General features: G+C 46.3%; 1 protein-coding gene across 1 annotated transcript in view; it reads left to right on the plus strand.

Annotated features, from left to right (window-relative positions):
- The window catches only part of IPO5 (importin 5), a 53,587-nt gene extending 36,110 nt beyond the window's left edge, over positions 1-17,477 (plus strand). The window contains exons 22-26 of the mRNA XM_054973585.1: positions 203-325; positions 915-1,134; positions 13,062-13,290; positions 15,716-15,857; positions 16,738-17,477. Coding sequence (XP_054829560.1) covers positions 203-325; positions 915-1,134; positions 13,062-13,290; positions 15,716-15,857; positions 16,738-16,824 — 801 coding nt within the window. The 3' untranslated portion in view covers positions 16,825-17,477. The remainder of the gene's footprint in view (positions 1-202; positions 326-914; positions 1,135-13,061; positions 13,291-15,715; positions 15,858-16,737) is intronic.
- Positions 17,478-17,734: the final 257 nt, after the last annotated feature.

Consider the following 17,734-nt stretch of genomic DNA (forward strand, 5'->3'; position numbering starts at 1 on the left):
AGTAACTGAATTTAAACTAGCTAATTCAAGAACACATAAGCTAAAGCCTTTTGTTATGCACTAAAATGAAGAATTGTAAAATGTCTTATTGCTAGAAAAAGGCATAAACTCGTTTGTCTATGAATACAGAAACGTAAGATCAATCACTTTACAGATCTTTTTGTTGACTTTACTGATGCTGTTGCTCTTTCTTCTTTACCAGCATGATAGTGATGTCTATATTCTGACTAAAGTGTCAGATATTTTGCACTCAATATTCAGCAGCTACAAGGCAAAGGTGTTACCATGGTTTGAACAGCTGCTACCACAAATTGTCAACTTAATTGTAAGTATCCTGGGCTACTGTAAGTTAAACTGACTTGAGATCAAACAAAGGGCTTTCATATTAATGTTGTCAACACTAGGAGGATGAAGGCTCCATATACAATAATTCTTAGGTACAAAATTCATAGGAACAACTGCAATTTATCATGCAGGCTTTTCCTGATATAATGTTACTGTAGGTAGGTTTAGAGGAATGTGGTTTGCAAGAGATTAAAAATAGTAAAAAGGTAAAGAGAAGAAAAGATGGCTTTTCTCTATAAATGCTGGCATTTTCATGCTGCCATGATATCAGATGACCTCTGAATGACCCATTTTACTATAAACCATAAAAGGCTGAAGGGGCCTTTAAGTTGGGCCTTCACAATATGTATATGAAGTGTTTTGAGCACACTAAAACTATATAAATATTAAATCGTTTTGCTAGACTAGACACAATGGTCTAGGATTCTGAAGAATATTAAGTTTAGGAAATGGCATTTCAGGCAGTGCATCGTCTACCCTAGATGTGATAAGTTGGTCGGGGGGGGGGGGCTGGCTTCAAAAATTGCATATAAGTTGCACATAAGTTTTGTCTTTCATTTTCTTTACAGTGCCCACATAGACCGTGGCCAGATAGGCAGTGGGGTTTATGCATGTTTGATGATGTCATAGAGCTCTGCAGCCCTTCATCATTCAAATATGCTGAATACTTCCTGAGACCCATGCTACAGTCAATATGTGATAACAGCCCAGAGGTTCGTCAAGCTGCTGCATATGGTGTTGGAGTTATGGCGCAATTTGGTGGGGACAATTATCGGCCTTTTTGCACAGGTGCGTATGCTCAGAATATCTGCCAGGTTTGATCTTTCCAACTCTGAATACAGCAGGATTTACTAGTTTTGCCAGTTTTATTGATGCTGATTTTTAACTGTCGTATTTTAGTTTTTGTGCTTGTGACTCATGATGGATGCTTTATTAAATGGAAAAGCAGCATATACATTTACTTAAATGAAAATATGCTTAGTGTGAAGAGTTAACTGGATTTCTAATAGTGTACATGCTTGGGAAGCTCCTTCACATTTTAGTGATGAGTGCTGCTGAATGGAGGAAAAACTGAATTTGTAAAGTGGATCTTTCATGTTCTAAATTTTAATTCCACTATTTTAATTGCATCCCTTGTTAGCCTTTACATTCCCAGGGGTCTACTACTAGTTACAGTATTGACAGGTATTACATAGCAAAAGCCTCTTCAGCTTCTTTGATAGCTGCCTGTTTGCTTCTAGGTTCGATTCAGTGTGCTGGTTCTTAGCTTGGAAGCATTTCATATGTTGGGGCCTACATGCCTACAGGGTCACCTCTCCCTCTATAAACCCATATGCCAGCATAGATTCTTACAATAGCTCTTCTTCCATTTCCCAAGTATGCACTACTTCGGTGTCATCTTGCCATTTTTCAATAGTGTTGTTGTTTTGAAAGTACTATTGTTACCTGAATTGGTCTCCTTGCAAGTAAGAGAATTGTGGGGGAATTAGCGGCAAGGAAGACGGCTATGCGAGAGGGGTAACGATGGGATCTTCAACAATTTTTACAGATTCCCTTCTCCAAGACAGCAGGCTGCATTGTCACCCCCATTAGCACATTCCAATGCCCTCTTCCCATGATTACATTTCCTATCCCAAGCTTGGGAGCAATCAATCAGCATTCACAAGTTAATTTCTATCTCTGGGAACCTATACTCCTCACACCTAAATTCTTCAACTCTGCTCCAGTAAGATTCATTAGCAAACTGCCTCTTTGTGCAGTTTCAGGAGACTTTGCATTTCCTTTCACATACCCCTGCAGCACCAATCAAAGAGCAATCAAACCTTTGTCATTCCCAGAGACTGACCTTTACAGGTCTCAAGCCAGTTGCTGAGGAGATAGTAAATCCAATCACCTTGGTCCTTTGCATTTGCATGCACCTTCCAGGCATATGTGAATCTTTTGGGCTGGGTCCAGCAACATTCTGCCTAGCCAGCTTGGAATTTCCCCTGATGCAGACCATGCTACATTAATCTAGGGGCCCTGTGACCTTTTATAACACAGGCCTGTATTAAAGGTGTATCAAATATGGTGAAGGGCAGGGCCGACCGCTTACACTATTGGAAGAATTGCAATGGGTATCCTGACTAAGAGACTGATCTTTCATAGGACTTACAAAGCAGTTCTTTTTTGTGGATTAATATGGCCCTAAACCTAACCCTGACCAGGTTAGCTCAGGCAAGCCTGACTCGTCAGATCTTAAATGCTGAGCAGGGTTGGCTTTGGTTAGTAATTGGATGGGAGACCACCAACAAAGACCAGGCTTGCAGAGGCAAGCAGTGGCAAACCGCAAGTGTTAGTCTCTTGCCATGAAATCCCCACCAGGTCTCGCCATAAGTCAGGTATGACTTGATAGCACTCTCCACCAGATGACTTGTTTAATGGTGGACAGAACTTTTTGTTGGCAAGGTAATTTGATATCTCTTAGTATTTGGTCTTCTTGTTGGGATTGTGGGCTTAGTTGATTTTCATTAAGCAGTCCTGAGTACCAGATAAAGCAGTAACGAAGATTTTACCTTATTTTTCTCAAATCATAGAAGCATAAGCTACTTACAAAGGAAGGGCAGCAAGTTGGTAAAGGTCAACAAAATGAAATTTGCTATGATAGCATAGAGTGCAGGCATTTGCAGCTGTTTCTCACATTACTGTTGGGTTTCTTTAGCACTTTTGTTTGTAGAAAACGAAGGCATTTATATTCTTAAATTCTGTAAATGAGTCAATACAATTTTATATGCTTTTCTTGGCAGACTTGTTGTTATGGGGTGGTTTGCCATTGCCTTCCCCAGTCATCTACACTTTAACCCCAGGAAACTGGGTATTCATTTTACCGACCTCAGAAGGATGGAAGGCTAAGTCAACCTTTAGCTGGCAGGATCGAGCTCAGGTCATGAGCAGAGCTTGGTCAGTAGTACTGCAGCTTACCAGTCTGCGTCACAGGCTCTTAGCATTGCATATCTTTGAATTTTTCCCAAAATTTCCATTTTTTCAGGGAAGAAAAAACATTCCCCCCCCCCCCCCCGATTTCAGAATTTCTGGAAATGTTGCATTTCTAACCACAGTGAAGCTTTTTATTGAGCTCTGATGTGTCATTAGGAGACATATCCCAGTGCGACCCCAAACCTAAAATCCAAGTTACCAGAGCCTAAAAGCACTTTGCTACTTGGGACTAGCAAAATGCTTTTTCAGTGTACCTGTCTAGAAGATAGGAAGATAATGTATCACTTGCCTTCCAATCATGATACTACATTAGATGCAATGTGTTTTTTAATGTGCTGACATTGGGTTAGATCTAGACTACATTGGCAAATTTCCAACAGTTTCCCTCTTCTTTGTGTTATGCCTCAGGGTTCCTTATCCCCAAGGATCAGCATTTGGGGAATCAGTGTGCTGCAGTGGAAAGGGCAAGTCAGGAAAGTTACTCACTGACGGAAAATTTAGTCTGGATCCAAGCCATTGGCTTCACCAAAATGTCATTTCAAATTTACTTTGCCAGTGAAGATATTTGCTACTAGTAACAAAGCCCATTGTGGGAAAAAATACAACGGGCTCTAGAAAGGGGAGGGCGGGCAGGCAGACATTCGTTCCTCCTCTGTCACTGATTCGACCTGGTGAAGAAGGGGTGGGTGGGTATTATCATCTGCTCCATGCCTGATCTGGGCCATGTGAAGGAGTGGCGGGCTTTGCTACCTGCTCTATGCCTGATACATGCCGGGTAAAGGGGGGGCATTGCCTCCTGTTCTGCGCCTGACTACAGCTGGGTGGGCAGGCATTGCTGCCTGCTCCGAGCCTGAACTCTCCTGGGTGAAGGGGGGTTGGCACTACCACCTTCTCCACGCTGGGTGAAGGGAGTAACAGGCAGTGCCTCCTGCTGCGCGCCTGATCCTGACAGGTGAAGGTGGGCAGCGGGCTTAACTACCTGTTCTGCTTTTGATCCCAGCTGAGTGAAGGGGGTGCATGGCATTGCCACCTGCTCCATTCCTGATTCCAAATGGGTGATGGTGGGGGTGGGCATTGCCGCCTGTTCCGCCACTAATACCAGCTGGGTTAAGGTAGGGGGCATTGTCAGCTGCTCCACTCCTAATGCCAGTTGGGAATATCTGCCAGCCGCCGGAAGATTTTTTATCGCTTTCCCAGCTCCGAAGGGGCCGTTTGCCGCGCGCCTCAGCGACCGTTTCCCGCCCAAACGGTCACATGCTCCTCCAGCGGCCAACGGCCCCTTCCCTCAGTTCTCTTCTTGCCGCCGCTTGAGGAGAACGTTCGCTTGTAGCTCCGTGCTTCTTTGTGACTTTGGATTGCTTTCTCGTGACTGACTTGGATCTGGCTTTGACTTCTCTTCTGCTTACTGATTTGGACGGACTGATCTTGGTGAAGTATTTGACCCGGACTGTTTTTGACTTCGCGTTTGTTTTTTGCCCCTCGGAATGGCTTCTACGGCCCTGTTTAAGCACTGTGCCCGGTGCCGTGCTAAAATGGCTCAAACGGATGGGCATAGCCTTTGCCTGCTTTGCCTGGGGGAGGAACATGTAGTCCCCACTTGCAAGATCTGCCAGGGCCTTACGCATAAAGCCAGGCAGGAGCGGTCCGCCCGCCTCAAGGCTTCACTGTGGCAGCGGGTCTTGGACGCCCCTGGGCCCTCCGAGGCGGAGAAACCCGGGGCCGTGGAGAAGGCTGGCCGAACCCCCACCCATGCCGGAAGCCGGTCTCGAGCGGGCTCTGTAACCTCTTCAAAATCGGTGGCTACATCCCGCCCGGCGGACAAGCCGGCGTCGAGGGCAAGCTCGGTGGCGAGGTCTGCGAAGTCCCCGCACAAGTCGGCGTCGGTGAGGTCGGAACCGGGGAGGTCGGCTCCGAGGCCGGGCGAGTCGGATCCGATACGGTCAGCCCCGGCGTCGATCGAAGGGCCTGTGGCAGTCTCGGGACCGGAGGCTGCACGGAAGGCGTCGACCAAGAGGACATCGGTTCCAAAAGCTTCCTCCGAATCGGTTCCGAAGAAGAAGGCTAAGAAGACCAAGCATCGCTCTCGGTCCCCTCGGCGCCGGCCTGCAGAAGAGGTGGTCCTGGTGTCTCCACCTACGCCATCACCTCACCTAGACTCCCCTGACCGTCCCCTCCTTGAGGAAGAGGTACCGGATCCGGGGGCCTATGTGGTCCTGTCGAGTGAGCGGCGTTCGCCAACACCGGAATCGAGCCCGGCTCCGCGTCGTCGGATCCGAGAGACGACCAGGGATCCTTCGCCTACACAGTCTGCCCGTAGCCAGCGGTATTGGTCGGAGGGGAGTGTCGGATCCGAGCGAGTCGGATCCGAGCGGTCCGTGGCTGCGCGTCACCAACAGGCTACAGGTCTACCAGAGGCCTATCGGTGCCAGTGGAAAGGGGCTCCACCTGGCTTCAGGTCATCGGATCCGGGGCCGTCGTCGTCTAGCCGTCGTGAGTGGTTGCCCCCACCCTTCCCAGGGGACGAAGTGCCAGCACTTGTGTCTGATGAGGATGACGAGGATGCGGGGTCCGGCTACCGCTCTGAGTCGTTCTCTGAGCCATCTCCGGACGACAATGTCGGCCCTTCCACCAGCTCTCCCTTCGAGGACCTGCGGATTTATGCAGACCAAATGGCCCGCATGTCCAAGGCCTTGGAGATTGACGTGTCTTCCGTGGTCCCGAAGACGAAGGACAAGTTGCTGTGCAGAATCTATGGGGAGAACCCGGCTACAGTAGGTTTTCCTATGTTGGAGGGCTTGGAGGAGATCATCGACAAGGTCTGGAAGTCACCATCTGACCTGCCTGCCACGTCCAAACGCATCGAACAGATGTATAAGATCAAACAGGGGACGTGGCAGTCTCTCATCAAGCACCCTCCACCGTCATCCCTGATAGCCGAGGAGATTCAGCACAAGAGGTCGGGGTCCTCCTCCGTCCCACCGGATAAGGAGGGAAAGAAGATGGACGCACTGGGTAGACGTCAGTACTCAGTTGCTGCTTTAGCCCTCCGGATAGCCAACTATCAAACGATTATGGCGGGCTATCAGCTCTACCTATGGGAAAAGCTGGCGAACTATGTCACTGACCTCCCTGCTGACAAGAAGGCGGTGGTGTCGTTGCTGCAGACGGAGGCAGTACGATTATCGAAACAACAGATGAATGCCGGGAGTCATGCGGCTGACACGGCTGCTCGGGGTATGGCGTCAGCGGTGCTTCTGAGGAGGCACTCGTGGTTGCGGTCGACTGCCCTCCCGCAGGAGGTGAGGGCCAAGATTGAACGTCTGCCCTTCGAGGGTGACTCCCTCTTCTCTACCACCACCGACGAGGCGCTTAAGAAGAAGAAGGAGGACCGACAAACGGCTCGCTCCCTGGGGGTCACTCCGGCGGACAGGTCCACGTTCAAGCCTCGGTACTCGTCGAGGTATAATCCCTACCAGTACCGCAGCAGATATCAACCCCGTCCGTACTATCAGCAGTACCCTACTTCGCAGCGCCAGTATACCCCAGCGCAACACCAGGGCAGGAGGCGTAGGCCATTCAAGCCCCGCTCGTCTCAACCTCCACCCCAGCAAAAGGATCCGCAAGGGGCTGGAAGGCAGTTCTGAAGACCCGGCCCTGCGGCAGCCCTGAACTTTTCGGACAGACTCAGTCCTTTTTTGTCTGAATGGGAGTCAATAACATCTGACTCATGGGTCTTAACGATTGTTGATAAGGGGTACGGGCTGGAATTCACTGAACTGCCGATGTGTACTTCACCGCTGAGTGCGGTGAATAATACCTTGGTTGAGCTGGAGGATGAAATTAGGTCCCTCTTGGCTAAGGGTGCTGTGGAAGAGGTGCCATTTGTGGAGTCTGAGAAGGGTTTCTTTTCCCGGTTCTTCCTGGTCCCTAAGAAGGATGGGGGTCTACGTCCCATTTTGGATCTTAGGGGCCTAAATGCCTTTCTAAGGGTCACCAAGTTTAGGATGATCACACTGCCTGCTGTAATTGCCCTTTTGAAGAAGGGGGATTGGTTCGCTGTCCTGGATTTAAAGGACGCGTATTTCCACGTGGGGATCTTGGAGGAGCACAGGAGATTTCTGTGCTTCGTTTACAAGCAGCGGGTATTCCGTTACAAGGTTCTCCCCTTCGGCCTTTCCACAGCCCCACGTGTGTTTACTAAGTGCGTGGCTCCTGTGGTTTCCTTTCTTCGAGAGCGGGGCTGTACCATCTACCCCTATCTCGATGATTGGCTTATAACAGCGGACTCAGAGGTTAAGCTGCTGCAAGATGTGGCATTGGTGCTAGACACTTGCGAACGCTTGGGCCTCCTGGTTAACTTTGAAAAATCTAAGCTGACACCTAGCCGTGTTGTGCCTTATATTGGGGCAGTGTTCGACTCATTGGAGGCCAAGGCTTTATTGCCTCCTGAGCGGGCACGTTCCTTGAAGAGACTGGTAACCCTGTTTAAACGGAATCGTTATCAGCCAGTGCGCATGATTCAATGCTTGCTAGGGCATATGGCTGCTGCCACCCCGGTGGTCCCTTTTGCGAGGCTGCGGATGCGCCCGCTCCAGAATTGGTTTGTGAGGAGATACAATGCTTTACAGCATCCTCCGACTGCTAAATTCTCTGTTCCCAGAGCCGTTATATCCTCTCTTGACTGGTGGTTGTCGGATATTAATTTGTTTAAAGGGACCCCATTTGGTTTCCATCATCCCGAGTTCTCCGTAACCACGGACGCCTCTCTGCAAGGGTGGGGGGCTTTCTGTGGGGAGCTATGTGTTCAGGATGTGTGGTCTGAGAGAGAAAAGGGTCTCCATATTAATGTGCTTGAACTGAGGGCTGTTCGTTTTGCACTTATGTCGTTCACAGCAATCTTGCAGAACCATCAGGTGCTGGTGCAGACGGACAACACTACCGCTATGTATTACCTGAACCAACAGGGCGGCACGGTGTCCATGATCCTCTGCAGGGAGGCCACGCTCATTTGGGAATGGGCAATCAGGAATGGGGTGACGCTTCGCGCCATTCATGTAGCTGGGTCGGACAATGTGCAGGCGGACACTCTCAGCAGGGTGCACATGCTGAATCACGAGTGGGGGCTCAACGCAAAGTACATTGGGCCGATCTTTCGGAAATGGGGTCGCCCGAGCATAGACGTGTTTGCGACATCGGCAAACACCAAGGCCGAGATCTTTTGTTCTCGGGCAGGAAGCGACCCCCTTTCTATTGGGGATGCCTTCCAATTTACTTGGGCCCGGGGACTACATTACATGTTTCCGCCCTTCCCTCTCATACCCAGAGTGCTGTGCAAGGTGGAGAGGGACAACACGGACTGCATCTTAGTGGCTCCGTTCTGGCCACGGCAGCTCTGGTTCCCGAAGCTGCTGGAGATGTCCGGCCGAACTTACGTGGCCCTTCCACCCCGGAGGGATCTCCTCCTACACGGGAAGCTCTTCCACCACGAGCCCAGGAAACTACACCTGACCGCTTGGCGGATTCGGCCCCGTCCCTAGGCTTCTCTGAGCCAGTCGAGAAGGTCCTACTGAACGCTAGGAAGCCCTCCACACGGCGTGCCTACAAGGCGAAGTAGAGTAGGTTTGAGGCTTGGGCCGCCTCTAGGAAGGTGGCGCCTCTGGATAGCCCCTTGGGGATGGTCTTGGATTATCTTTGCGAGCTGAAGGATCAGGGCCTTAGTGTAGCATCTCTGAAGGTGCACCTTGCGGCCATCTCTGCGTTCCATGATCGGGTGGATGGCTGCACGGTTTTCTCTCACCAGAAGTCCCGCCAGTTTTTGAAGGGGATGCTCAATCTTTACCCGCCTGTGTCACCCCCTGTGCCCCAGTGGTCTCTCTCCCTGGTCCTGGCTAGGTTGATGTTGCCCCCTTTTGAGCCTTTGGCTACGTGCCCGCTGGACTTGCTTTCCTACAAGGTGGCATTCCTCGTGGCGATCACTTCTGCCAGACGGGTCAGCGAACTGGCTGCTCTTAGGGCAGATCCCCCGTTCCTTCGCTTTCATGCGAATAAGGTGGTCTTGCGACCGTGTCTTTCGTTCCTGCCCAAGGTGGTGTCAACCTTCCACCTTTCACAAGAGATTTCTCTGCCTGTATTTTTCCCTGCAGCTTCTACTAAAGGGGGAAAGGCCCTCCACAGTTTGGATCTGCGGAGGGCTTTGGCTTTTTATTTGGAAAGGACAAGGGTGTTCAGGAACAGTCCCTACCTTTTTGTGTGTTTCGGGGCGAAGGACAAGGGCCGCAGGGCGTCTGCACAGACGGTGTCCCGTTGGATTGTGACAGCCATTGTGAAGGCCTACGCCACGGCTAAGGTGGACTGTCCTTTGGGTGTCAGGGCTCACTCCACACGGTCCCAGGCGGCATCTTCGGCACTGCTCAAGGGTATACCTTTAGCTAACATTTGCAGGGCTGCAACTTGGTCGTCCGCCGATACATTTGTACGGCATTACGCTGTGGATGTAAATGCCAATGAAGATGTAGCTGTTGCTAGGGCCGTCCTCCATTCCTTGTTTCCCTAGGAGTATGCTGGTTAATATGCTCCAATGGGGAGGTGGAGGCGCTGTATATGGTGTATATTATATGTATATATATTTATACTTGCTGGATGTTGTGGGGTTGGTATGTTTTCTTTTGCCACATATGTATATGTGTATATATGTTGTCTTGTTTCTTTCTTGTTGTATAATAAAATTGAGTTGGATTTCACCCCACCTTCCTTATTGTGTGAAGCTTGGTACTCTCCCATGTGTGGAGGCACAGAAGAACGAAGATGAAGACAGGGTTAACATACCTGTAACTTATGTTCATCGAGTTCTTCTGTGCCGACACACAACCCTCCCTCCTACCCCGCTGTGAACTCCAACGCAGATTGCTGTACTATGGCTGGGTTATGGCTCTAGTCTTTATCGGGGTTATGGCTCTGTGTATTGGATGAGCGGCGGCAAGGGAGAACTGAGGGAAGGGGCCGTTGGCCGCTGGAGGAGCATGTGACCGTTTGGGCGGGAAACGGTCGCTGAGGCGCGCGGCAAACGGCCCCTTCGGAGCTGGGAAAGCGATAAAAAATCTTCCGGCGGCTGGCCTGCGCGTGCGCAGTACCCATGTGTGTCGGCACAGAAGAACTCGATGAACATAAGTTACAGGTATGTTAACCCTGTCTTCTCCACGCTGGGTGAAGGGAGTAACAGGCAGTGCCTCCTGCTGCGCGCCTGATCCTGACAGGTGAAGGTGGGCAGCGGGCTTAACTACCTGTTCTGCTTTTGATCCCAGCTGAGTGAAGGGGGTGCATGGCATTGCCACCTGCTCCATTCCTGATTCCAAATGGGTGATGGTGGGGGTGGGCATTGCCGCCTGTTCCGCCACTAATACCAGCTGGGTTAAGGTAGGGGGCATTGTCAGCTGCTCCACTCCTAATGCCAGTTGGGTGAAGGAGGACAGGCATTGCCATCTGATCTGCTCCTGATCCCAGCTGGGTTAAGGTGGGGGTGGGCATTGCCAAGTGCTCCATTCCTAATACCAGCTGGGTTAAGGTTGGGGGTGGCATTGCCACCTGCTCTTCTCCTAATAACAGCTGTGTTAAGGTGGGAGGGGAAATTCCACCTTCTCCGCTCCTAATTCCAGCTGGGTTAAGGCAGGGGTGGGCATTGCCATCTGTTCTGCTCCTAATACCAGCTGGATTAAGGCAGGGGAAGGGCATTGCCACCTGCTCTACTCCTAATACCAGCTGGGTTAAGGCAGGGCGAGGGCATTGCCTCCTGCTCCGCACCTAATACCTCCTGGGTTAAGGTGGGAGTGGGCATTGCCACCTGCTCCACTTCTGATCCCAGCCGGGTAAGGGGTTTTTGCTGCTAGGCGGTTCTGGTCAGCGTCACTCTCCAGGTTATGAATGTAATACAATACAAACGGTGGAAGAACTGCGTGCCCCTGAGGAAGTTCACAAGACGAAAATCTGCATGAGTGATAACCGGTCCCAGTTTGGGCGGAGCAGTTGTATTCCCACCTTGTTGCCATATCAGCTGAGGAACACAGGGAAAGAAGATACTTAGCTTGGAAACATATGAGAAATTCTCCTTCAGCTTGTCCCAGAGTCTCTCTGAGTTGGGCTCATGCTTCTAGATTAACTTTTCAACACAGTGACTATAAGTTCTTGATTATGCCTAAACTCATATACATAGTCATAAGTATATTTTAGCATTGTAGAGTTGCACAAATATTGTAAGAATAGCACGTGGCACTTTATTGACTGTGTATGTACTTTTGCATGAATTGTGTGAATATATGAATATATTACATTTTGTATTGAATGTAATTCTTGTTTGCTTTCCCGGGTGGGTTTCCACTTCAGTTTGTTTAGGGTAAGGGGGGGCGGGCATTGCCATCTGATCTGCTCCTGATCCCAGCTGGGTTAAGTTGGGGGGGATGGACATTGCCACCTGCTCCGCTCCTTATGCCAGCTGGGTTAAGGTGGGGGGGTGGGCACTGCCACCTGCTCTGCCACTATTACTAGCTGGGTTAAGGCAGGGGGCAGGTATTGCCACCTGCTTCGCTCCTGATCCCAACTTGTTCAAAAGGGGTGGGCATTGTCACCTGTTCCACTGCTGATACTAGCTGGGTTAAAGCGGGAGTTAGTCATTGCCATCTGCTCCACTACTAATACCAGCTGGGTTAAGGCAGGGTGTGTGTGGGCATTGCCACCTGCTTTGCTCCTAATACCAGCTGTGTTAAAATGGGGGTGGGCATTGCCACCTGCTCCACTCCTAATATCAGGTTGGGGAGGTGGGCATTGCCACTTGCTCCCATCCTGGGCTTCCCACCATGGCACGTTTTCTGGAGAGACATAGTGCCTTGCCTAGGCTTCCCTCCATGTCAGCGCCCTCTAGTGGTGCAGTAGGGTATAAAGTGAGTTGTCTGAAATACGCTTACTCAATTATATAGTAAGATGTTTTATCAGTACATAGACAGGATCTCCAGAAATCGTGATAGAAAACCATTGGTATGGGTCTGTGTGTATGTGTTATGTGCTAGAGATCGGCACAAACTGAAAAACGAACCAAAATTTGTGACGAACCAGGCTGGGTCATGGTTTGTGAACCAGCAGTTCATCAGATCCCATTTCTGACAAACCACCACGAACTTTAGGCTGGTTCGTTTTTCAGTTTATCACTGCAGACAGCCTGGTGTCAATCAATCAGTTTCCTAGGAAATGGAGGATGAACTTCCTGCAGACCTTCTGCTGGCCTGGAAGTGGTGATTTGCTGGCCCAGAAGTGACATTTTCATGAACCAAAACAAACGGATTTGTGAACTGGGGCAGGTTCATGAAAGTTCGTGGTTCATGAAACGTGAGGAACCGCATGGTTCATTTTTTTTCTGGTTCGTGCCCATCTCTATTATGTGCCATCAGGTCACCTCCAATCTATGGCAATCCTATAGGTCTATAGAGATCATATTTTCAATGTTTAATATATATTCAGTTTTTAATATGCAAAATGGAGTCTTGAACACATTTAAAATGCATTTAAAATTAAGCTCATTAATACCCAGAAAGCAACTACTGGTAATCTAGCATTCTTGTACACTGTTTTACATACCTAGAATTCCTTTTTGTTTAGGTATATTCTTTTTTGCAGCATGTTTTAAAATCATTATCTTTAATTGAAACATTTCAGTATTGTATCTGAATGTGATTTTTCAAATATTGCTTTATCAGAGGCACTTCCATTGCTGGTGAGAGTTATTCAATCAACAGATGCCAAAACCAAAGAGAATATCAATGCGACAGAGAACTGCATTTCAGCAGTTGGGAAGATCATGAAATTCATGCCTGACTGTATAAATGTTGAGGAAGTACTGCCACATTGGTTATCATGGCTTCCATTACATGAAGACAAGGAAGAAGCTGTCCATACATTTAACTACTTGTGTGATTTAATAGAGAGGTAAGAAGAAAATATGGCTGAATTATCAAATTTTCCTGTTCATCTGCATTATCTATCTAGAGGCTTTGTTTAGCACAATTTTAGAGTTCGCTTAGAATATTTTGCCAGCATAAGAAGTACATCAGTTGAACATTGAAATTTAAACCCCATTCCATCTTAATCCATTGTGTATTTATGACCATGTCTAATCTTTCTGGAGTACAAAAACACCTTTTTTCCCCCCATGTGTGAATATCTGGTGTAGGCCCTTAACACTTCTTTACTATGAGGCCTAGTCGACTTGCTGGGTGCTGTAATTACCTTTAATACTTACGTTGTTCTGTACAGTTTTATAGTCTAGGGCTGGGATTAGTATGGTTTTAAATATTTTATATTATGCTGTATGTTTTGTTGCATTTTATTAGATTTTTATTATGTTTTGTTAATTTTAATTGACTATTGATGCAAACCGCTTTGAGCTCTTAACTAAACAGAAATAGTATAAAAATGAAATAAATAAATATAACTAACAGAATGTATTCTGTATCTAACCACCTTCCCCGTTATCATTCCATGTTAGAGGGAACTAGTAAATAAGCTAATAGATTTAGATAAACTACTGAGAGAACCATAAACAAATCTTCCACTTTCTTTTTTTACTCCACACCAGAGAAGTGATGCTGGGAGACAGGGTGTTCAACCTTTTCCCATTACAGTGTTTTTCTTATACAAAATTCAATGAAGCTGCTATTTTCCATGCCTGGGGAAAAAATACAGGTGTACAGGTGCCTGTATGTTTTTCTCTGTGGGGGAAAACGACAGTATGCAGGGGAGAGGTGTTTAGGTCAGGGGAAAAGCACAAGGAGGATAGGATTAAACACTGCTTCCCTGATCTGCTCTAAAAAAAATGTTTCAGTGCAGATCTTGCATTTTGTCTGCTTTGGTCCTCAGATTATAATGAATGAGGAAGGATAAATCATTCATGATCAGGTATTGGAGGTATAAATGATACCCCAAACATTTTTTTAAAGAAAGCGTTCATATATTGTACACAGTTTTGTGCTGATATGCCAATTAACACATTTCAGTGGTGTGTGTGTTACCATCCCTTTCAGTTTACAGATCTAATTAGTATTCTAAAGCAGGTAGTTACAGATTTTATCAGCAATGGTATTTTAAACTGGAGATGACAGGGAATGTCGACTCCTCACCTGTTAGGCGGTCCTGAAATTACATGTTGAAAAAAGTACTTTTAAAGCTAATGATCTTGCAGTCAGATCCAGAGTTAGGTTTGCTCAGTCTTATTAAATTAGAGAGTCACAAGAGCAAATGGGATAAATTGGTGAATCATAAGCTAACATGCCTAGGAATTTCAACAGAACTGATGAAGAAAGAAAATGTTGATGAGCTAAAACATTTAATTGAAATTTGTCTGAAACATCTGGATTATAAAAGTATATCAATAAGGTTGAGAAGAGTTTGCTCAACCTTTACAGTCCCTGACCAGTTTGTATCCCAAAGTATTTTTGTGATTTAACATATCCTAAATACATATACTCCTTTATGTTGATGCATCTTAATGCTTTATCATCTGTAGTCTTATCAGGTAGATTTAGTGGTATTCCATATTCAGAGAGAATATGTCATTGCGACCATAATTGCATTGAATCCTTTGAACATACTTTTAAGCTGCCCTGATTTTTAAAACTCAGTCAGGAATTGATTGTCCCTCTGATCAGCAAGGATTCTGCTTCTCCAACTGCTGAGATATCTAAGCTACTGAGCAATGAAGATGGATGGGTTACATATTAACATTTTAATACAACTGCACAAATGCTATCATTATGTGGGTAGTTTCCCCTTAATTGCTTAAATATAATTTCTCAGTGGCTGTTCGTGACAACTAGGTCGAATGAATAGTAATAATAATAATAACATTCGATTTATATACTGTCCTTCAGGACAACTTAATACCCACTCAGAGCGGTTTACAAAGTATGTTGTTGTTATCCCCACAACAAAACACCCTGTGAGGTAGTTGGGGCTCAGAGAGCTCCAGAGAACTGTGACTAGCCCAAGGTCACCCAGCTGGCTTCAGGGGGAGGACTGGGGAATCAGACCCGGCTCTCCAGATTAGAGTCCCGCACTCTTAATCACTACACCAAACTGGCTGTAATAGAAAGGAAAGGAAAATACTCTTAGATTTTTATTTAAAATATTTAAATGAAATACTGGCTGTACCAGTGAAATCCTTTTCACTCATCAATTGGGTAAGGTAGGTTATTAGTACCTTATTCTAAAAGTGGTTTGTAGAAGGGTACACATTAAGTTTATGGCAACTTGGAATTGTATACAAGGTCTTTATTACAGCTAACAGCATGTGTTAATTATCCTGCAAGCCTTTATTAATGTGGGCTAACAGTTTTTTTTCTCCTCTTCCCAACAGTAATAATCCAATTGTCCTGGGCCCCAACAACTCTAATCTGCCCAAAATATTCAGTATAATTGCAGATGGTGAAATAAATGAAGCAATCAAGCATGAAGACCCATGCACCAAAAGACTGGCTAATGTAATTCGGCAGGTGCAGGTGAATCCAGATATTTTCATATATAAGGGTTATTTTATTACTGTAACTCCTCCCAAGTAATAATAAATAATAATAACAACTGCACTTATATACCCCTCTTCTAGACAGATTAGTGCTCCACCCAGAGTGGTGGGTGAATGTTATTATTATCCCCAAATTATAGCTGAGGAGCTAGGGCTGAGAGGAGTGGCTTATCGAAGGCCACCTACGGAACTCATGGCAGTAGTGATACTCGAACCAGCAGAGTGCTAATTCACAACCTAACCACTGTGCTACAGCAACAATCAATCACAGTTATGTGATTGTGCAGGAAGAATAGATACCAGCCAGTTTTTCAAATATCTTTTATAGTAATAGAAGTAGTCTAATGGATTGCTTTACATAAAATTTGCTGTGAAGTGAGCAGCATATAACTGCATTTTATAATAGCAAATGGGGAAAAGAAAGGAGCACATTTTAGTGGTGTGGCAAAGTCATCAAGTATTTCAAATACCTGTGCCAAAAGAGGACAGGCAAGTCAAAAGAGATCCATGTTTTCACATTTAACAGGCACCAGAAGAAATGAAGTTTCTTTATAGTAGGGAGAAAGGAATTGGTCGGGTTATCTTTTAAACCTCACTTCTAGCTGGTTTATCTCTTCCCACCCGTGTACTCTTGTATGATATGTTTTCTGTAGATGATAACTCATTTCTGCAAGAATGTTGAAAGGGCTGAAAGGTTTCTATCTTTTTATTCAATGAATAACTCTTTATTCTGTTGGTTTGGACTTCACAACACTGATCATACTTAATTAGATGAGTTTTAGATAGCTGTGTGTGTGTGTGTGTAGGTCTTGTATGTATCTTTCAGCTTAACCACTCTTTTTCCCTTCATTCTCTAGACGTCTGGAGGGCTGTGGACAGAATGCATATCTCAGCTCAGTGCAGATCAGCAGGCAGCCATACAGGAGCTCCTGACCTCTGCGTAAAGGGCCTTAATGATCATCTGCAAGAAAACTCCAAATAAACGTTTACCCTTTGGTTTAGGTTTCTTTGTTTTGTTTTTGAGAGAGAAAACTGTAGTGCATGTAGGCCATTCTGCAACCTACAAGCAGCGGCATCAGGAAGAAACACTTGCAAAAGGTGTTGCAATGAATTTCTACCCATCAGCACTGAAGGAGCTTCCTGTAAACCCTGCAGTAGCACTGAAGAGTATTTTTCTAATGGTGTGAAGCAACCACATGATGGTGAAAGGGAAACAAGTTGAATTTTCATTAAGTATAAACTAATTAAGACAGCTTTAAGACCAGGTATTCGGTAGACTCCCATTATAACAGATTACAGGCATTTTTACCCTCTAGTGTTAACATGTATTGGAGTGTGAGTATTTTTGTAGGGTAGAGAACACCCTTCTGCCCATCAAACTGGTAGATTAAAAGATGATAAACTGATGGCAACATCAAGCATGAAGACTTTCATCGATATCGCATTCAGTTTTCTGAAACAGGCTTGTGTAGTGACTCAATGAAGAAGGCCATTGAGCTCCCAGCCCTTGAATGTGAAGTGTCTTTGGCATGTCTGACAGTATCTCATCCACTCCTCAATAAATGACATTGAAATACAATACAAAGCTTGTGTAAAAGTGCAGTGCTGTGTGGCTTCTTGTTTGCTTTCGGTTAAAATAGTGTAAGCTTTCTAAGTTCTAATTTTGAAATATCCTAGAACTCAGTATTTGGATTGTAATTCATGTTTTAACAGTCTTCCTGTTACATTATTCAGACATTTCATGAGCCCACTTTTTACAATAAGGCTGTATTCTCCATGTGTCATTTTTGAACATTATGACTTAAATGCGTACATCTGAGTTCTCAAAGGCAAAATACTATAGCTGCAGAATGG

This window comes from Eublepharis macularius, chromosome 3 (assembly GCF_028583425.1).
Source record: "Eublepharis macularius isolate TG4126 chromosome 3, MPM_Emac_v1.0, whole genome shotgun sequence".
Taxonomy (NCBI): domain Eukaryota; kingdom Metazoa; phylum Chordata; class Lepidosauria; order Squamata; family Eublepharidae; genus Eublepharis; species Eublepharis macularius.